At 41.3% G+C, this 17,660-nt stretch overlaps 1 protein-coding gene across 1 annotated transcript in view; it reads right to left on the bottom strand.

The window, feature by feature from the left end:
* Window positions 1–17,660, bottom strand: part of SEMA5A (semaphorin 5A) — a 169,099-nt gene that overhangs the window by 15,168 nt on the left and 136,271 nt on the right. The window contains exons 16-17 of the mRNA XM_063298707.1: window positions 6,815–6,962; window positions 4,332–4,557 (exon numbers count right to left, since the gene is read on the bottom strand). Of these exons, the coding sequence (XP_063154777.1) occupies window positions 4,332–4,557; window positions 6,815–6,962 (374 nt within the window). The remainder of the gene's footprint in view (window positions 1–4,331; window positions 4,558–6,814; window positions 6,963–17,660) is intronic.

Below are 17,660 nucleotides of genomic sequence, written 5' to 3'. Positions count from 1 at the left end.
TCACAAGGATTTCCCAGCAAGAAAAAGCAGCATGAACACCAACCTGCTATGCCATACGATTAAAAAAAACAACTGCTAGACTAATGGCCACTGGGTGGAAAACAGAGTGATTTTTAAAGATTTCAGTTGGCCTTCCCCATATAGATCTGTCTTGAATATGTAATTAGTGACAAACCCAGATTGCCCATGTTTAAAGTATGGAAGAGCTCTGAACTGTTGGCATAAGCAGCACATAAAAGTAAAGATGTCTCATGAAGAGTGAATTCTGAAACACATTTTTAATAATACTAATTTAATTCTACTGACACAGGTTAATAATAAAATGGTTATTTTCAAAGCTAAATGAGCTAAATGAAAAGTAAAATAGACAAGTAAAATTTAAAAGCCGCTGCTTTTTATCAAAATGACTCTGTTCCATCAATTTTCAAAGTGTACAATACACAACAAATATGAGTATCTGTTTTAGCATATATCTTCTGTAAGAACTCAATGACCAGTATGAATTATGTATAACTGCATTTAAAATGAATGGCATGACTCTTAAGTCTAGGATATTTGTGATGTTTGCTTTTCTGCTGCATGTTTTTATACATAACTTATGAAAAGTTAACTATGGTTTATAAGCAGAGACATTTTTTTGTTTGGACTACAAATGCATTTCAACAGATCACAAAGGAAAGGTTTTGTTTTTTTTTAAAGGATGAGACAGAAGTACAATACAACTGTTGGCAGCCATATCAATTTTGAGTCTTTGTAAGAAGAAAGAAAATGAACAATGCCAATTCCAGATGAAATGGCTACAAAGACAACTGCACAAGCGGAGATATTTTCACCCATTACTCTTCAAAATAAGTAACCAGGCTTAATCAAAACCCTTTTCACCACGTTTACTTTTTAAATTACCTTACAGCCCAATTCTAGGCATGCTTGTTTAGATAGAATCTGGTGTGTTCTAGATAAGTGTCCCAGTAAGTGTCTATAGGATGGCAGTCTTATTATGTTGTCAAAAAAATTTGAACCTCCTCTTGCTGGAATAATTAGGGACCTCTAGTGGAAGGGCCCTCTCATCAATTTAAGAAAGGTATCTAACAGCAACCTCTGATATTGAGGGTCTACAATACTGAAAACAACATGCAGAAGAAGAAGATAGGAACAGGATTAATGTACAAAGCCAAAACATATTTAGGAGGGGAAAAATCCTCTAGGAAGGAGATGGGACTTGCCCAATCATTATAGAATACTGACTGTTAGTTACAGTGCATGGGGAAATGGGATGAAGGATTCTGGAACAGGGCACTGCAAGCTGGGTGGCTATCTGAACAGAAGCCCTCCCACAGTTTCTTGTAGTTTCCGTTTATGCAGTTATAGTTCTTAGCACCTGAACAGCACTTCGGATCCAAACCACTTCCAAAGTACCATCTCAATCATCCTTACAATAATTTGACAAGGTGGATCCTCACTTGGCAAATGTAGGATTAATACAGAAAAGCTTGCCTGGAGTCACCTATGTAGCTAAAAGGGAAAAGTGAGCTTTAAATCTGATATTTCTTGCCTCAGTCTTTTAGTTAGACACTAGCTCTTTTCTGTTTTTATCTTTACCTTCAAGTCTATTCCATTTACAGAAATAATTGCAAGAGTTGCAATTATCAGGTCCTTTTTAATTAAAGGAAAATAAAGTCAATGGAGACAATAATTAAAAGTCTTCAAGTACTTGAGATTCTGCCAGAGAGAGGAGAGGTTACCATTGTTTTCTCCTGGCCCAGAATCAAGAGTCAAAGATGAGAAGGAGAAAAGATGGACGAGTTATAACAAATTGCGTTTATGTGCAGCACTAGGAATTTTAAAATGGTCACAATGGCACCACAGCAGAAGAGCTGTTCTACAAAATTTAAGAATAAGGCACGTAGGCCTTGTTAAAAGAAGTTATAATTACAAAATGCTTGCTGCAGGGAGAATGGACGAAGACATTGTCCTGCTGGCATTTCAGATGAGCTGCTGTAGGCCATAAAGTTTTATTTCACAGACTCAGGGCCTGTATACAACTCTGCAAGTGAAGAAGAATCAGAAAAATCAAGGCAGGCGGGGGGTGGGGAGAACAGGATCTGTACGTACAGTAGAGATCAAGAACTTCTCATTTGTCTCAGCTGTCAGTTTTCAATGGCACAAAAAATATGCCAGAGATTTGGTTGATGTCAGGGTCTGAGTTGGTTCAATGACAGCCATGGCTGAGATCTGGCTAGAACTTCCCTAGCAACTTTCATTTTGCTTCCAGTTGCAGGGTAGCTAAGAGAACACATCCATAAGAGTAAAATCTTATAGTGAAGGATCAACTGTAAGGTACAATGTGTGCTAACTCTCCCATTGCTCCTGCCCCAGCTGTTGTCCCCCTCAGATTTATGGAAGGGATATTTGTGGGGAGAAAAACACAAATACTCTCCCAACTACTACTTAGACAGTGTTGTATGGTATATTGGTTAAGTGCAGAACTAGGAGTGGGAAGATCCAGATTCTAGTCCTTCCTTAGACACAGAATCCAGCTGGGTAACCTTGGGCCAGTCACACCTTCATAGTTCTAATAATGGTCAGGCTCTATGATGTTGGGTGATAAACAAAACCCCTTGTTCTAGCATACATTGATAGCTTTGCTGCAAGAACTAGGGCAACACAGTGTTAAAAGAAGCAGACCCCCAACCATGCAAGACAAATGCTAAGGAGAACAACAAACAGCGCTCCTGTAAGCGCCTGCCTCATTTGCCTTTCAGGAAAACAAAGAATTGAGGTTTTTCCCTAGAAATCCAGAGAAATCTGGATTTAACAAAACTGTTATTAGGCAAATACCCACTAAATAAAAGCAACATATAAGCTAGAGAAATTGGACCAACACAGGGAGGGAATGAGATAACTATGTCAAACTTTTACAGGCTAAGATACAAGTCCTGGCATCATGGGCCAGAAAGCTAAGTATGCATTGATAAGATGAAATCCATTATAAACTACAATAAAGTATTATTCAGATAAAGCAAAAATTATATACACCAGGTGAGGCATGACAAAAAAACCTTTTAATTCTGCTAAGGAGGATTTATGAGATACTGCAAGTCATAAGAAATAGATTACACAATTCAGTAGTATGATCTTCTGGCAAAAAGGAAAAATGCTGGTTAATAGTATTTGGCGCAATGTCAATAACTACGAACTGCAGAATTCTACACATGGCACCACAAAGAAGTTCACTGAAAAGTATCTTCAGTTGAGATGATAAAACGTGAAAAGGCAAATCATTAAACCAGAGGCAGAAAACTGACTATATTTAGCATCAAGAATCAAATATTGATGATTTTTAAAAGAGTAAAAGATGTCAGAAAAAAAGCAATAGCTTTGTATCAGTTTTAATTCTTAAAAATATGTTCTAATTGTAAGATGACTTCAGCAATTAGTCAAGCTACTAGGAAGATTTTTTTAAAAAGTGGCAGGGTGATTTTCAAAAAGAAATGAAAAGAAAACACTCTCTTCCAAAGCACTTTGTCATATACTTTTAAGCAGAGGAAAATGTTTCTGCATCAGAATTTAATTCTTTGCTGGAGAACTAAATGGCAGCAGTTGACTTTTATAATGATGTACAGTATTTTGTGTTCATATTTCCCGGGTATGTTTTCAAGCAACATGAAACTATGGATAAGTGCAACAAACTATCACAGATGTTAGCAGTTATTTCTCACTTCAATTTCTGTTCGCCCTTTGAGGCTGACCAGATCAGGAAAGAGACACCACAAGATGACTAGAACTTTACTGAGATAGGTTATTGTAACAGAGTTTTATGAGCTTGATTGCATTTTCCTTTCCCTTCCTCTTATACCCCAGGGGGCCAGGGAAGGGCCAGTCTGAGTCTTCTTAACACTTCCTCTGTTTCCCATGCTCAACACGTCCTTTTGCACATGTTGTTGTAACCATCCCTGAAGAGTTGTCCCAGGGTCATCTCCGTGACTCCCTACAATGGAAAGATAATAGGGACCACACCAGAGGCGGACAACATTTGCCTCACTGCTAACCAGCAGAGGCCAGATGAATTCACTGATCATAGGCAGTGATGGTAAAACCCCCAGGGAGACAGGAGAAGCACTGCTGCCTGATTCACCATGTATCTCCATCTGCATGCCATGCCATGCCATGCCATGCCATTATATTCGGCCATAAAAGAGCTTCCTGCAATTCATACTCCATCACTTATTTACTGTAATAATAAGCAGTTAGTATTTCCACCTTAATTCTGTAACTCCTTCTACCATACCAAGCTTAAAAGATTTGCAAAGATTATGGGGATGATTGCTTACCGTCAGTTGCACATCCAGTAGCACCATCAGTTGAACAATAGCGCATTTCAATCCTTTGCCTTCCCACATCTAGCAAAGTTGCATCGGGAAGACGTGCCTTACAAGTGTATCGGAATCGTTGTTCATAGTGCCCACCATTGTCGGAGATATTCACTGGTGTCCATGGAGTCCAAGGAGTTGTCTTCTTCAGTTCTGGACAAGGGCTGGTATTGCAAGCCTGATACTCCTACAAGAAATGACATGGTGACAGACTGTAAATTATAACAGGGTTATTGTATGACATGATTTATACACAAGTTGAAAGACTGCACCAGATTCAGTCTTCCACGGACCAAATTATTTAGAACTCAAAGCTTAAAAAACATTATCAATTGCAGAAATTATCATTTGGATACCAATAGACTTATACAATAAATAAAGCACAACCTTTTAACAATGGTTATCTTGTAAACTCCAGATCCATTGGATGATAGAATTCTGAAACAATGGGTTATAATTTTATGCTGTTATATTCCAAGAATATACTTGATTGCTGAAATTGAATATTTTTATTGTGTCCACAGTTGTTATTTTTTAAAATAAAATCCACTGATACTAGTGGAAATACAGCTTTTAAAAATCACAAGCAAATTGCTCTGAGAAAGGAATTTGAAAGGGAGGAAAACCCAACTATCCAGACTCTTCTCCAATCACATCTGCCTGGTGGTGGAAATTGGAGCAGTCTCTGAGGCCACAGCAACTCTAGGAATATTTGGGTAATCTTGTCCCAAAACACTTAGAATTTGAAAGGTTAAAGCTATGCATGAGGCAAGCTGTCACCACAAATGTAAACACCTACAGTATGTGTATGTTAAAAATAGCACTACCACTGTTCTGTTTATTCCAGCCCTCCTACCCATCATTGTCAGGGAAGAGCAAGGCAGTTAGAGATGGCTTAGGGCTCCATCACAAGAAATTCCATGGGCAGAAAGCTATGTTCCTACTATTTTTTCCTCATAGGTATAATGATGGGAAACCAGCCCCATAACCCCTGGCTTCTATTTCAGCCCCACCTCATAACCCGCTCAGGCTGGATGCAGCTAATCTGGCCAAGCACTTCTCTTTGAGGAATTTTTCTCATGCTAAACTCCCACCTAACTGTACCCTTCCTCATGCTTTGGTACAGTCATAACATCTTCAGAATCTCTTGCTGATTTCTATGCAGTGCCTGCTGGATCAAGAATGGCAGATACCCCAATGGTACCATAACAAGAGAAAGGGGCTAGGGTGAATTCAGCCCCTAAACAGATGGGCGCGGAGGGCATAGCTTTTAAACTAGCTATCCCTGATTAGTTAAAATGTAACATTGTAGATTCTGGACTCCTCCTCTATTGAAAAATCTACCATCTGAACTAACGGTTACTGCAATATTGCTGTTTACCATGAAATCCTCTCATTTTAGGCCCTCAGGTTAGAGTTGTTCATTACACAATATTTAACTTTTCACTCTACATATACAGGTAGCACAAACAGACTTTAAGACTGAATCAAATGAGAGCCATAATTACAGCAGCTAAAATGAAACATGTTTTCTCCTAGATAATATGTGCAATGGTTGACTTCTCATGGGTTAATGCCAAATCACACCCCTCAGGAAAAATCACATGAGAAAACTTGCTTTGAACTGTTATGTTATGATAGGACTGCTCTGACCTTTTGTTTACCACTCAGATTTAAAAGTTCACCAAGGGAGATCAAAATAACCCTTCTCTGGAAGTCTACAATACGGTATTCAGAGACCACTGAAAGCTAAAGTGACATGGAGAATGCTCTTAGCCTGAGTTCGTGTGGATAGAATATAAATTTATTTATTTATCACATTTCTGCACCGCCCATCTCACAAGCAACTCTAATAGATTTTATTTATCTAAGACACTTCTAGTTGTGCTCAGTAAACCAGTAGGATAGCATATGATAAAAGTACCAAAATAATAGATAGAAATCCATAAAATCAGAACATAGCACAGATCAGCATAGCAGCAGGACTGAGCAAAGCTACAGAACTAATGTTAAAAACAGCTCCCAAATACTGGAACAACAACAACGACAATAACAAATCACTGGGCACTGGAATGGATTCACAGCTGGCATCAGGACAGCCTCCCACCACTGTGTAGGAAGGACACTTTGGAGACAGAATACCAGGAGCACAAGCTTCCATCCTACAGTGGGCAAACACAGAGTAGCCTACAACACCTTAAAGCAGCTGTACAGCGTTTCCACGTGCTGCATTCCTGCTCCCATGTGCCCCACAGCCCCATTTGGAAATAAAACCTGAAGCAGTGCACAGTTCTAAAAATGCTAATAATATTTGTTGTGTAGTGATGAATTAGTGAATTTCTGAATTCTTCTCTGGATCAAAACAACGCCACCTTCTTGACTCACAAATTTGTAGTGAGGTCCTACAAATACAAAAGTGAGCAATGAATGCAGGTATTACTCACAACACTGCAACCTGGACAATCTGGGCCATTTTCGCAAGTTCGGTGGCGAGCCTGAATGCCTCCTCCACACGGGGCTGTACAACGCTCCCATACACCCCAGCCAGTCCAGAACATATGCGGGGAACACAGCAAATGCTCATTACAATACCTGTAAGAAGGAAAGCAGTGTCAGATTGAATGTGGTCTTACTTAATGTGCTGTTGCATTAGTAGGATTATCAATATACATGCCATTGGAAATGAAAGAATGAATGAATATTTTTATTACGGTCTTTGACCAGGCTTATAAATAAAAGAAAATAGTTTAATCCAACAATTTGTTGTCAGGAAAAAGGAAAACAATAAAACAATGAAACAATATATCTAATCAAAAGTTTTGCACAATTGTATAATTTGATAAAAATATTTAGCCACCTGATGTGTGTGTGTACAATCAACATCCCTTAAAAAGAAATAAACATAAAATCTATCAGTATGACCCTCAAATTTAGAGATGATTGGGGAGATCAAAGCATGTCTTTAAATCACAGATATCCATTTTTAAGCTTAGATGACACATTTTTGTCTTGGATGCAAAATAAAAACATGATTTGATATGCTTATCATTGTTCAGATTTTTTTTCAGATTTCGCTTCCCCACACCCCCCTGAAAATTACTTACAATCTGATAGGACCATTATGACAGCAGCCTGCAGGACAGTACTAGCATTCAGCAGTGTGATCAAGAGATTGCCACAAGCTGTCTGTGGTAGGCTTATGGGCTGATCAAGAGGCCTCTCCATTGTGGTTGTGAAACAGCTGTGTGGAGCAGAAAAGCTAACACAAGGCTGCTCAACCAGGTACTCAAAGAAAAAGGCCAGCTGTTACAAGGTGGTTGAAGAGGCTAACTCAGAGAGGAGAAAGGCAAATAATGGTACATTGTAAGGTACCTAATCTACTCCTTTAAAATGTATGTATGTATGTATGTATGTATGTATGTATGTATGTATGTGCAAAGCCTCTCTACCATCTTGCACATGCATAAAGAAAGAAAATTAAGGCCAAAATTGTGGGTATGCATAAACCTTTAAACATATATTGAGGGCTGGTCTCTAAAGTTCAGTCAAGGATAAAGAGACAACAGGTAACAAGGGACATTTGTATATTATGCAAACAGCAATTCTCCAAAAATCAAGTCTATGTGCTGAATTGCTTACTCACTTCTATAGCTCTGAGAATAGACCAGAAGCTACATAATAAAAGGTCCTCAACAAAGGATCTGTGATCTCGACATTTAACTATCTAATGTGATAGAGAAGAAAATGCCAATATTTAACATAATATATGACTACAATTACAGATGTAAACCAGATTTGGCCAAATCCTGATGATGAGGTTGAACAGAAAATCCAGAACAGATTTTTATTTATACCACATGGAACAAATGGATCAGAATGTGTTGCATCCTGATTCTGGGACTTGACAAATCAGTCGGTTTCTTTGGAATTCCAGAATGCTGCAAGGGCAGTGGTGCCATAGCAACCACACCTAGAAAGAAATACCATTTATGTGAAATGACATGGGGTGGGAAAACTATATTTAATGAGTAACTTGTCTGCCCTCCCATCAGAGTGACCTTTGTGTTCAGACCATTAGTTTCTCTAAAATCATGGAAAGGTAGAGAGATCCTGAGTTCTATTATTTGTTCCAGCATATTTTTGCCCAGTTGTTCAGTTATGTGAACTCTGCCAGCTAGTTGACCTAGCCAAATGACTTTTTTTTAAAATGGAAATAGCCAGTGAGTTAATTTTTCATACTTCAGCCTCAATCCAGCTATCAGTTCCTCTGCATTCAAGAAGAGACATCACTAGTTCTTACAGAAACCCTTTCCTTTTGTACAAATCCATCCCCAATCTATCTGAAATTTAGAGTTTTTCCCCACTGTAAGACTACTTACTGCTGCCAATTTTATCACGTTCTGTCCCATAACAAAATTATAGAACAAAAATTTCTATGAAATTTGGCTTCACAATCTTCTAAAGGTCTAGGTTTTTTGCAAACGTCTTTCTATTCTGCTGAAAACCAGTAGCATCTGTAGGCTTGAAATCTTCCCATGCTAAAAAGAGTTACATTTCTCTAACTCCTGATTCAGGCAAAAAATTGAATTGAACCACCTCCGGAGAAACCACCTCTGACTATATCCAACCATTTATGGAACTCTGGATTGGGCCTCTAAACTAGAACGGCTTGCCTCTGCATAGCCTTAATTAGAACCACAGGAGGCCTCAATGACAGCCTTATTCAAGCAGGGATTTATAAATGCCATTTATGGATGGCCATGCAGTTTCACCTGTTTTCTATTTCACACAAATTCACACACAGAGTTCAGACAGTAATAGCTGACAATTGGAGCTGCTACATTCACAAAGCTCTGTTTTTAAGCCAGAATATTTTTGAAAAGTGCTTTGCATTTAACAAAAGGAGACATGACACCAGCTTCTTATTTTCCTCCCCATATGCACAGCATACAAGTGCATTCCCTGCAGCAAACAGCAAGCCCCAGAAATCTCAAATATGATTCAAAGTCTCATTTCAGGGATGAATCTGCTGGAACACAGGATTTTGATAAAAGTCCAATTAATTCTCTTCTTGGAAGCATTTCAAGCTAGCAGGGAATGCCTTCTGCCTGCTGATCTTCCTCTCCCTGTTACTTTTTTCTTTTCTCAAAACCCAGAGAGTTTGCAGTGATTCTACAAAAACAATGCAAGAGTCTTAGGTCTCTGGCATGGCAGACCTCTGCACTGACCTTGTGCCCAGTAGTGATGAGGACAGAATTGAGAAGGTGACAAGGAAAATCTGTCAAGCAAGTAATGTAACCCTTGACACTTCCAACAAGCCATGCTCAGCTTCCAAAGTGGCCAACAGTTTGAAGGTATAGGAAGGAGGGGAATGACAAGTTAGTTCCTTCTACTTACAGAAGAACACGCATATGTATTTAGGATAAAACCCCTTTTACACATAAAAAACAAAAACAGTGTTATTCGGTTAAGCAATTTATTACTAACTCTTACTAGGCAAAAGAGCTCTACTTGATCAGGGACCCACAACTATCCAGACTTCCCCAGCCTGGTTCACTTATGATGTGCTGGAACAGCTTGGACTACAGATCCCATCACTCCCAATCAGAATGTCAAACCTGCTGGCTGCAATAATGAGAGGTATGCTATAACACATCTGGGGAACCCCAGACCAGAGACATTTGATTTAATAAATTAGATCAGTCAATTAAACATTATGAGCATTGCTCTGAATTAATCAAGAAGCCATATTTACCCCCCCCCTTTTTGTTTTTTCAAACAAGTGGTTTAATCTTAAAAACGTTCCTGCCTATCATAGAGAGAAAGGAGATTTTTGGGAAAGGGAGTAAAGACTGAGGTGGAGGGAGGCAACTTAGAGCTTCTTTGCCTCCCTTAGAGACAAACATTACAATTCATGGAGCTGCTAGAAGCTCTGCCCACTTTTCTGGTTGATTAATTTAGCTAGCAAGGAACAGCCAAGTAACACAGGACTGTTTTCCCCATTGATCTACAGTAGTAGTAGTCATCCTTTAATTTGGTCATTGACCAGCATAATGTAACCTACATACTATAAGCATAACATGGGTTTAAGGTGCTAGCCCAAATATAAAGGTAGTACCAAGACCATTAAGGTTTTTTTTTGGGGGGGGGGGACAGTGTGTGTGTTTGGGGGGGAGGATTTTAAAATCAAAGATTAATAAAAGGTAAAGGTAAAGGTTTCCCTTGACGTAAAGTTCAGTCGTGTCCGACTCTAGGGGGCGGTGCTCATCTCCGTTTCAAAGCCTTGGAGCCGGCGTTGTCCATAGGACACTTCCGGGTCATGTGGCCAGTATGACTCACGGAACGCCGTTACCTTCCCGCCGAAGCGGTACCAATTAATCTACTCACATTTGCATGTTTTCGAACTGCTTGGTGTGCAGAAGCTGGGACGAGCAACGGGAGCTCACCCCGCCGCGCGGTTTCGAACCGCCGACCTTCCGATCGACAGCTCAGCGGTTTAACCCGCAGCGCCACCGCGTCCCAAAAAAGATTAATACCACTGTATAAATATATTTAAGAGGCATACTATCTCGTGTGTGTGTGTGTGTGTGTGTGTGTTTGTGTATTCTGGGAAATTGTCATCTTTAGTTCTGGATGGGGTTGCACTGCCCCAGACAGACCTGGTGCGTAACTTGGGGGTCCTCCTGGACTCACGGCTCCTGCTCGAAGAGCAGGTGGCAGCCGTGGCTAGGAGGGCCTTTGTGCAACTTTGTGTTGTGCACCAGTTACGGCCCTTCCTGGAGCGAGAGTCCCTTCGAACGGTCACTCATGCCCTGGTTATCTCCCATATAGACTACTGCAATGCGCTCTACTTGGGGCTACCCTTGAAGAGTATCCGGAAGCTACAGTTGGTGCAAAATGCAGCTGCGCGGGTGATCTTGGGTTTCCCAAGATCAGCACATGTCACTCCTTTGCTCCACGAGCTGCATTGGTTGCTAGTACGCTTCCAGGTCCAATTCAAGGTGTTGGTTATCACCTTTAAAGCCCTACATGGCATGGGTCCAGGCTACCTAAGGGACCGTCTCCTCTCCATCACATCAGCCCGTCCCACCCGGTCATGTAGAGAGGGCATGCTAGGGACCCCGTCTGTAAGAGAATTCCATCTGGCGGGGTCCAGGAGGAGGGCCTTCTCTGCAATAGCACCTGCCCTTTGGAATATCCTTCCCCTGGAAGTAAGATTAGCTCCTTCCCACCTGGACTTTAGGAAACAGCTAAAGACCTGGTTCTGTAATTATGCCTGGGGCAGGAGGGAGAGTAGCCATTTCTGGGGATGGTTAGTTTCTTAGAAGGACCCAGTTCTGCCTGCAAATCATAAAGAACTTTTAACCATCAAGGTTTTTATTATATTTATTGTATCTGTATTATAGGGTTTTATAGTTTTATAGTTTTATCTATCTCTTATTGTAAACCGTCCAGAGTCCCTTTTGGGAGATGGGCGGTGATAAATTTGATTAATAAATAAATAAATAAATTTCCTTTGGAATTATTTTTCCTAGGAGGATTTGAAATTATCTGCCAGTATTAGGTGGACTGACAGCCAGTTTGGTATAGTGGTTAAGGCACTTGGCTAGAAACTGGGAGACTGAGTTCTAGTCCAGCTTTAGATGCAAAGCCAGTTGGGTGACCCTGGGCCAGTCACTCTCTCTCAGCCCTAGGAAAGAGGCAAGGGCAAACCACTTCTGAAAAGTCTTGCCAAGAAAACTGCAGGGACTAGTCCAGGCAGTCGCCAGGAGTCAGCAATGACTCAAAGGCACGCTCACAAAAAAAGGTGAACTAGTCCAACAGAGTTGTGGATTAGTTTCAGCCAGTAAGTAAAAATATTTATTTAAAGACTGGATTCAAATTTACTGACTCCTGCTTCCCACCAAATACTGCATTCAGGATACAGTGGGTAACCTGGAAGAAGCTTTTTAAAAATTTAGTTTGGTCCTAGTTGAGCCCTGTATAACAGTTGTGCTCAGGCCTTAACTGCAAACAACTTAATAGTAGCAGGTATAAACTGTGGTCCTTGAGCAAAATAATAGACTTGGATGGGAGATGCTGATCTCTGTGTATTTTATGATAGATCAACAGTGAGTTATTGACTTATTTATTCCTCACTCATCCAAGTGAATCTTAAAGCAGGAAATCAGCAATCTTACAGTAAATAGAAACACTGGGAAGGGCAAGGACAAGAACCAATTCATGTTTTTCAGCACTATGTATAAAGTTTACTTCATACGTCTTCAATATAGAAGTAAAATACAGGTAGTGCTCGAGTTATGACCATTTGTTCAGCTATTCAAAGTTACTGTGGCACTGAACAAAGGGACTTACGACCTATCCCCAAAGTTATGGCCATTGCAGTGCCCCCACGGTCACATGATCAAAATTCAGGCGCTTGGCAGCCTGCCCGCACTTATGACCACAGGGGTGCTTCAATTTTCCCCCCACCTATCTCCCCCCCCATCTATGCCCTTTTGGCCCCCTGCAATCTGTGGCCTCTGCCATCCTAGCTGACCTTTGCCGTCTTCTTGCTCCCACTGCTGGCGAGGCATGCTCAGCTTAGCCCTTCGCAAGGCAGCTGCTGGCCGCACAAGGCTTTCTTCCCAAGGTCGTGCACGGCGGTTTCGTCATGAGATCTGGGGAAGACAGCCTCACGTGGCCAGCAGCTGCCTCGCGAAGGGCCAGGCCAGGCATGCCTTGTCAGCAGCAGGAGCAAGACAGCACAGGGCAGCTGGGGTGGCGGAGCACAGGGTGGCAGGGGGCTCAGAGTGCAGGGTGGCGAGGGCAACTGTGGCTAGGACTGGGCTGGGGCAGATGGGGCTTCCAGGGGTGGCTGTGGCTTCATATTGTGCTGTGGCTCAGGGGCTTTTTGCTGCCTCAGAGCCACAGCATGCCAAGGAGCCCAAGCTGCAGCTTGGCAAGCAGCCTCAGAGCCGCATGGTTCTGAAGAGGAGACAGTGCCTTACCTTACCGAGGCTCAGGGCTGGGAGGGACCAAGCTGGAATGGCTTGGATGGGGGTGGGTCCTTGGCTAACAGCTGGTGAAATTTGGTTAACAATGGCAACAGGGAGCGTCAGGATTGCTGTCACTAAGCAATGTGGTCACATGACATTGCACTTTACAACTGCATTGCTTAGTGATGGAAATTCTCATCCCAATTACCCTCATAACTCAAGGACTACTTGTGTGCATTGTGACAAACAGCTATTCATAGTCATGGGTTTGCCTAATTCCCCTTACAAATCTATCCAAGTTTATGGACATCAGTGTTACCACCATGCAAAAGGATCATTTGTGACAATGGATCAATGGCTGAACCACACAGGTCATTATAAAAACGGCAACCTGAAACTAAAATTCAGAAAAATGGCAATAATTCAGTTATCCATTCCTTTAGTTCTTTTTTTTTTAACTTCTCACTCCTTTCTTTTGGAGAAAAGCTTTCCTCAGGTTTTGCATTCCTCTCAACCCATTCACTCTCCTCTCACAAATTTGTTGATTTCATTTTCATTCATTTTCTATATAACCAATCCACCTCAAAAAAAGGAGAGCATGGTGTTAGGTAGGCCAAACAGATCACTCACAAACACTGGTCACCTCTCCTGACACCCTTAGAGAAGTGATAAAAATGTCAGTACAGCCATAAAAAGGCAAAGGAATGTTAATAACACGGACAAGGTGGGGTGATGAAAACTATGGGAAGCAAGGAGAAGAGAGATAATTGGAACAGATATATCAGACAATAACTGTTATTGTAACACAGTGATGTGGTGGATGTCCTGTCCCAGTGCCTAAAGGCTGTAAGGGCCTGGATGAGGTGCAATGGGCTTTGACTCAACCCAAGCAAGACTGAATGGCTTTGGGTATTTGGGCCTTCTGGTGAAAAGGTTTTTCCACCATTGGTCCTGGATGGGGTGGCACTGCCCCAGATGGTCCCAGTGTGTAATCTGGGGGTCCTCGTGGACTCACAGCTCCTGCTTAAGGAGGTGACAGCTATGGCTAGGTGGGCCTTGGCATACCTTCAGGTTGTGCACTAGTTGCACCCGTTCCTGGACTGGGAGGCTTTGCTCACAGTCACTCATGCCCTCATGACCTCTCATCTGCAATGTGCTCTGCATGAGGCTGCCCTTGAAGAGCATTCAAAAGCTTCAACTGGTGCAGAATGCATCTGTACATGTAGTAAATGGTGTCAGATATTCGACCCATGTAACACCACTACTACATGAGCTGCATTGGTTGCCAGTGTGCTTCCGGGTGCAATTCAAGGTGCTGGTTGTCACCTTTAAAGCCCTCCATGGCTTGGATTGGGTTACCTACAGTACTGTGCAAAAGTTTTAGGCAGGTGTGAAAAAATGCTGTAAAGTAAGAATGCTTTCAAAAATATATAGTATAATTGTTTATGTTTATCAATTTACAAAATGCAAAGTGGGCGAACAGAAGAGAAATCCAAATCAAATCAGTATTTGGTGTGACCACCCTTTGCCTTCAAAACAGCATCAATTCTTCTAGGTGCACTTGCATGCAGTTTTTGAAGGAATTCAGCAGATATGGTGTTCCAAACATCTTGGAGAACTAACCACAGATCTCCTGTTGATGTAGGTTGCCTCAGATCCTTCTGTCTCTTCACGTAATCCCAGACAGGCTCGATGATATTGAGATCAGGGCTCCGTGGGGGCCAAACCATCACTTCCAGGACTTCTTGTTCTTCTTTACGCTGAAGATAGTTCTTCATGACATTGGCTGTATGTTTGGGGTCGTTGTCCTGCTGCAGAATAAATCTGGGGCCAATCACATGCCTCCCTGATGGTATGGCATAATGGATAAGTATCTGCCTGTATTTCTCAGCATTTAGGACACCACTGATCCTGACCAACTCCATTTGCAGAAATGCTGCCCCAAACTTGCAAGGAACCTCCACCATGCTTCACTGTTGGCTGCAGACACTCATAATAACGTCTACTCTCCAGCCCTTTGGCAAACAAACTGCCTCCTGTGACAGCTAAATATTTCAAATTGTGACTCATCAGTCCAGAGCACCTGCTACCATTTTTCTGCACCCCAGTTCCTATGTTTCCATGCATAGTTGAATTGCTTAGCCTTGTTTCCACATCGGAGGTATGGCTTTTTGGCTGCAATTCTCCCATGACCACTTCTGGCCAGACTTCTCTGACAGTAGATGGGTGTACCTTGGTCCCACTGGTTTCCGCCAGTTCTGTGCTGATGGCACTGCTGGACATCTTCCGATGTCGAAGGGAAGCAACCATGATGTGTCCTTCATCTGTTGCATTAAGTTTCCTTGGCTGACTACTGCGTCTATGGTTCTCAACGTTGCCCGTTTCTTTGTGCTTCTTCAAAAGAGCTTGAACAGCACATCTTGAAACCCCAGTCTGTTTTGAAATTTTTGCCTGGGAGAGACCTTGCTGTACTGTACATGACCATCTTCTCCCAGTTGTTTCTACCTGTCCAATTTGGTCTGGCAAGTGGGCATGCTATTGGTCCCATCAGCCAAGGAATGTCAGCTCGCGAAGACTAGGAGGCATGCCTTCTCTGCCATAGTGCCTGCCCTGGATCATTCTCCCTCCAGAGATCAGGATGACCTCCCACTCTGTTGGCCCTCTGTAAGGCTGTGAAGACCTGGTTATGTTCCCAGGCCTGGGGCCCCAAATGTGTTAAGGACCCCGTTTCTTGGCTATAGTAGCATTTATGGCAATTAGCGACCATATACTGTATATTTATTTTGTATTGTTTTAATTGTTTTATGTTTTTTACGGTTGTACGCCGCCCAGAGTCACTTGCTGAGATGGCCAACTATAGAAATCAAATCAATAAGTAAATAACACTCAGTCTTTATATTCTTAATAAAACCAATGTATTTGTAGTCCCACCTTCATTACTTCTGACCTCATGGATTACATATACTTTGATTTGTATAAAGCTGTATAAGGGAATGGCACCCTTTCCCCTTTTTAGTTTTGTTATAAAAACTGATATAAAAATAAACACAATTTCTGCCTCTATAGATGGGTGTTTTGGTCTCCACTATTAAACAAACCCATATTGGAGAAATTTCTCCTACAAACACACTTCATTTATACTGGTACCTTTGTATGCAATTCACGTTTATTCAGCGCCCATTCATTCTTGAGCATATCTCTTCTTGTTTTACCATTCACACTTCTTAAGTACCCCATTTCCACTGTATTCAATTTAGTTTTCTATTTCTACTGAGATAACCAACTCTCACTTCCACATAGCAAAGTGGACAGAAGCATGCTGTTATAAACAGCCATTTGCAGTTTCTTCAGCACATACTCATTCCTCCAAGCAGAGAGTATATTACTCACTACTCTTCTAGCAGCATTTGCATATCTTAGAACATCTTCATCGAATTTCTCATCTTTAGTAAACTTTCTCCCAAGGTACACAATTTCATCTGCTTATTCTAGTTTCTGACCATGTATGTATGACTTGTAATATTTCACTCCATTTCCCCTGTCAAACACAGCTACCATGGTCTTTGATACGTTAATTTTGAAATCCGTATTCTTTGTTACGTCATACAACCTAATATTTGCAGGAAATCATTTAGTTTCTCAACCAATAACACATAATTGTTTGAATGCAAAAACACATTCACATCCCCTGTCACTTCTATCAGCTGAAGTACTCCTTTATCCATAGACACGTTAAACAACAAAGCAGCATTCAACTCTATGCTCACAGAAAACACTGCATAATCCAAGCCTATTCGCTTTATCTTATTTTCTAGACATACTTCAAACTTTCTCACATTCACACATTTGGAAAAGAAAAATCTAATCTGTGTACCACTTGCCCAACATAAAGTCACATCATACTTCTCAAGTTTTGTCCATTGTCACCTCTTAAACCCCTTCAATCTAAATTTTGCCGATGTCTTAACAATCCAATTGTTCTGTCATTTTCCTTTTTACTCTTGCTAACTTTTCCTTTGCATAGTGGAACAATATAGGCATTCTTCCAATTGTCAGACACAAATAGCAATCTTCACATATATAGTAAACAAGTACCACAGCTATTCCATAAGCAAACTACACCCATATTTTAACATTCCACTAGTTGTACCAGGGTTCCTCAACCAGGGTTCCATGGGACCCCAGGGTTCCGCAAGAGGTCAGTAGGGGTTCCCTGGGAGATCACGATCTATTTAAAAATATATTTCAAATTTGGCCACTTCACATTAAGTAGGTAAGTTTCATTCTTTATTTTTAGTTTAAGAACACTGTT

Source organism: Candoia aspera, chromosome 3, assembly GCF_035149785.1.
Source record: "Candoia aspera isolate rCanAsp1 chromosome 3, rCanAsp1.hap2, whole genome shotgun sequence".
NCBI classification, from domain to species: Eukaryota; Metazoa; Chordata; class Lepidosauria; order Squamata; family Boidae; genus Candoia; species Candoia aspera.
This window is presented reverse-complemented; position numbering and strand designations above follow the sequence as displayed.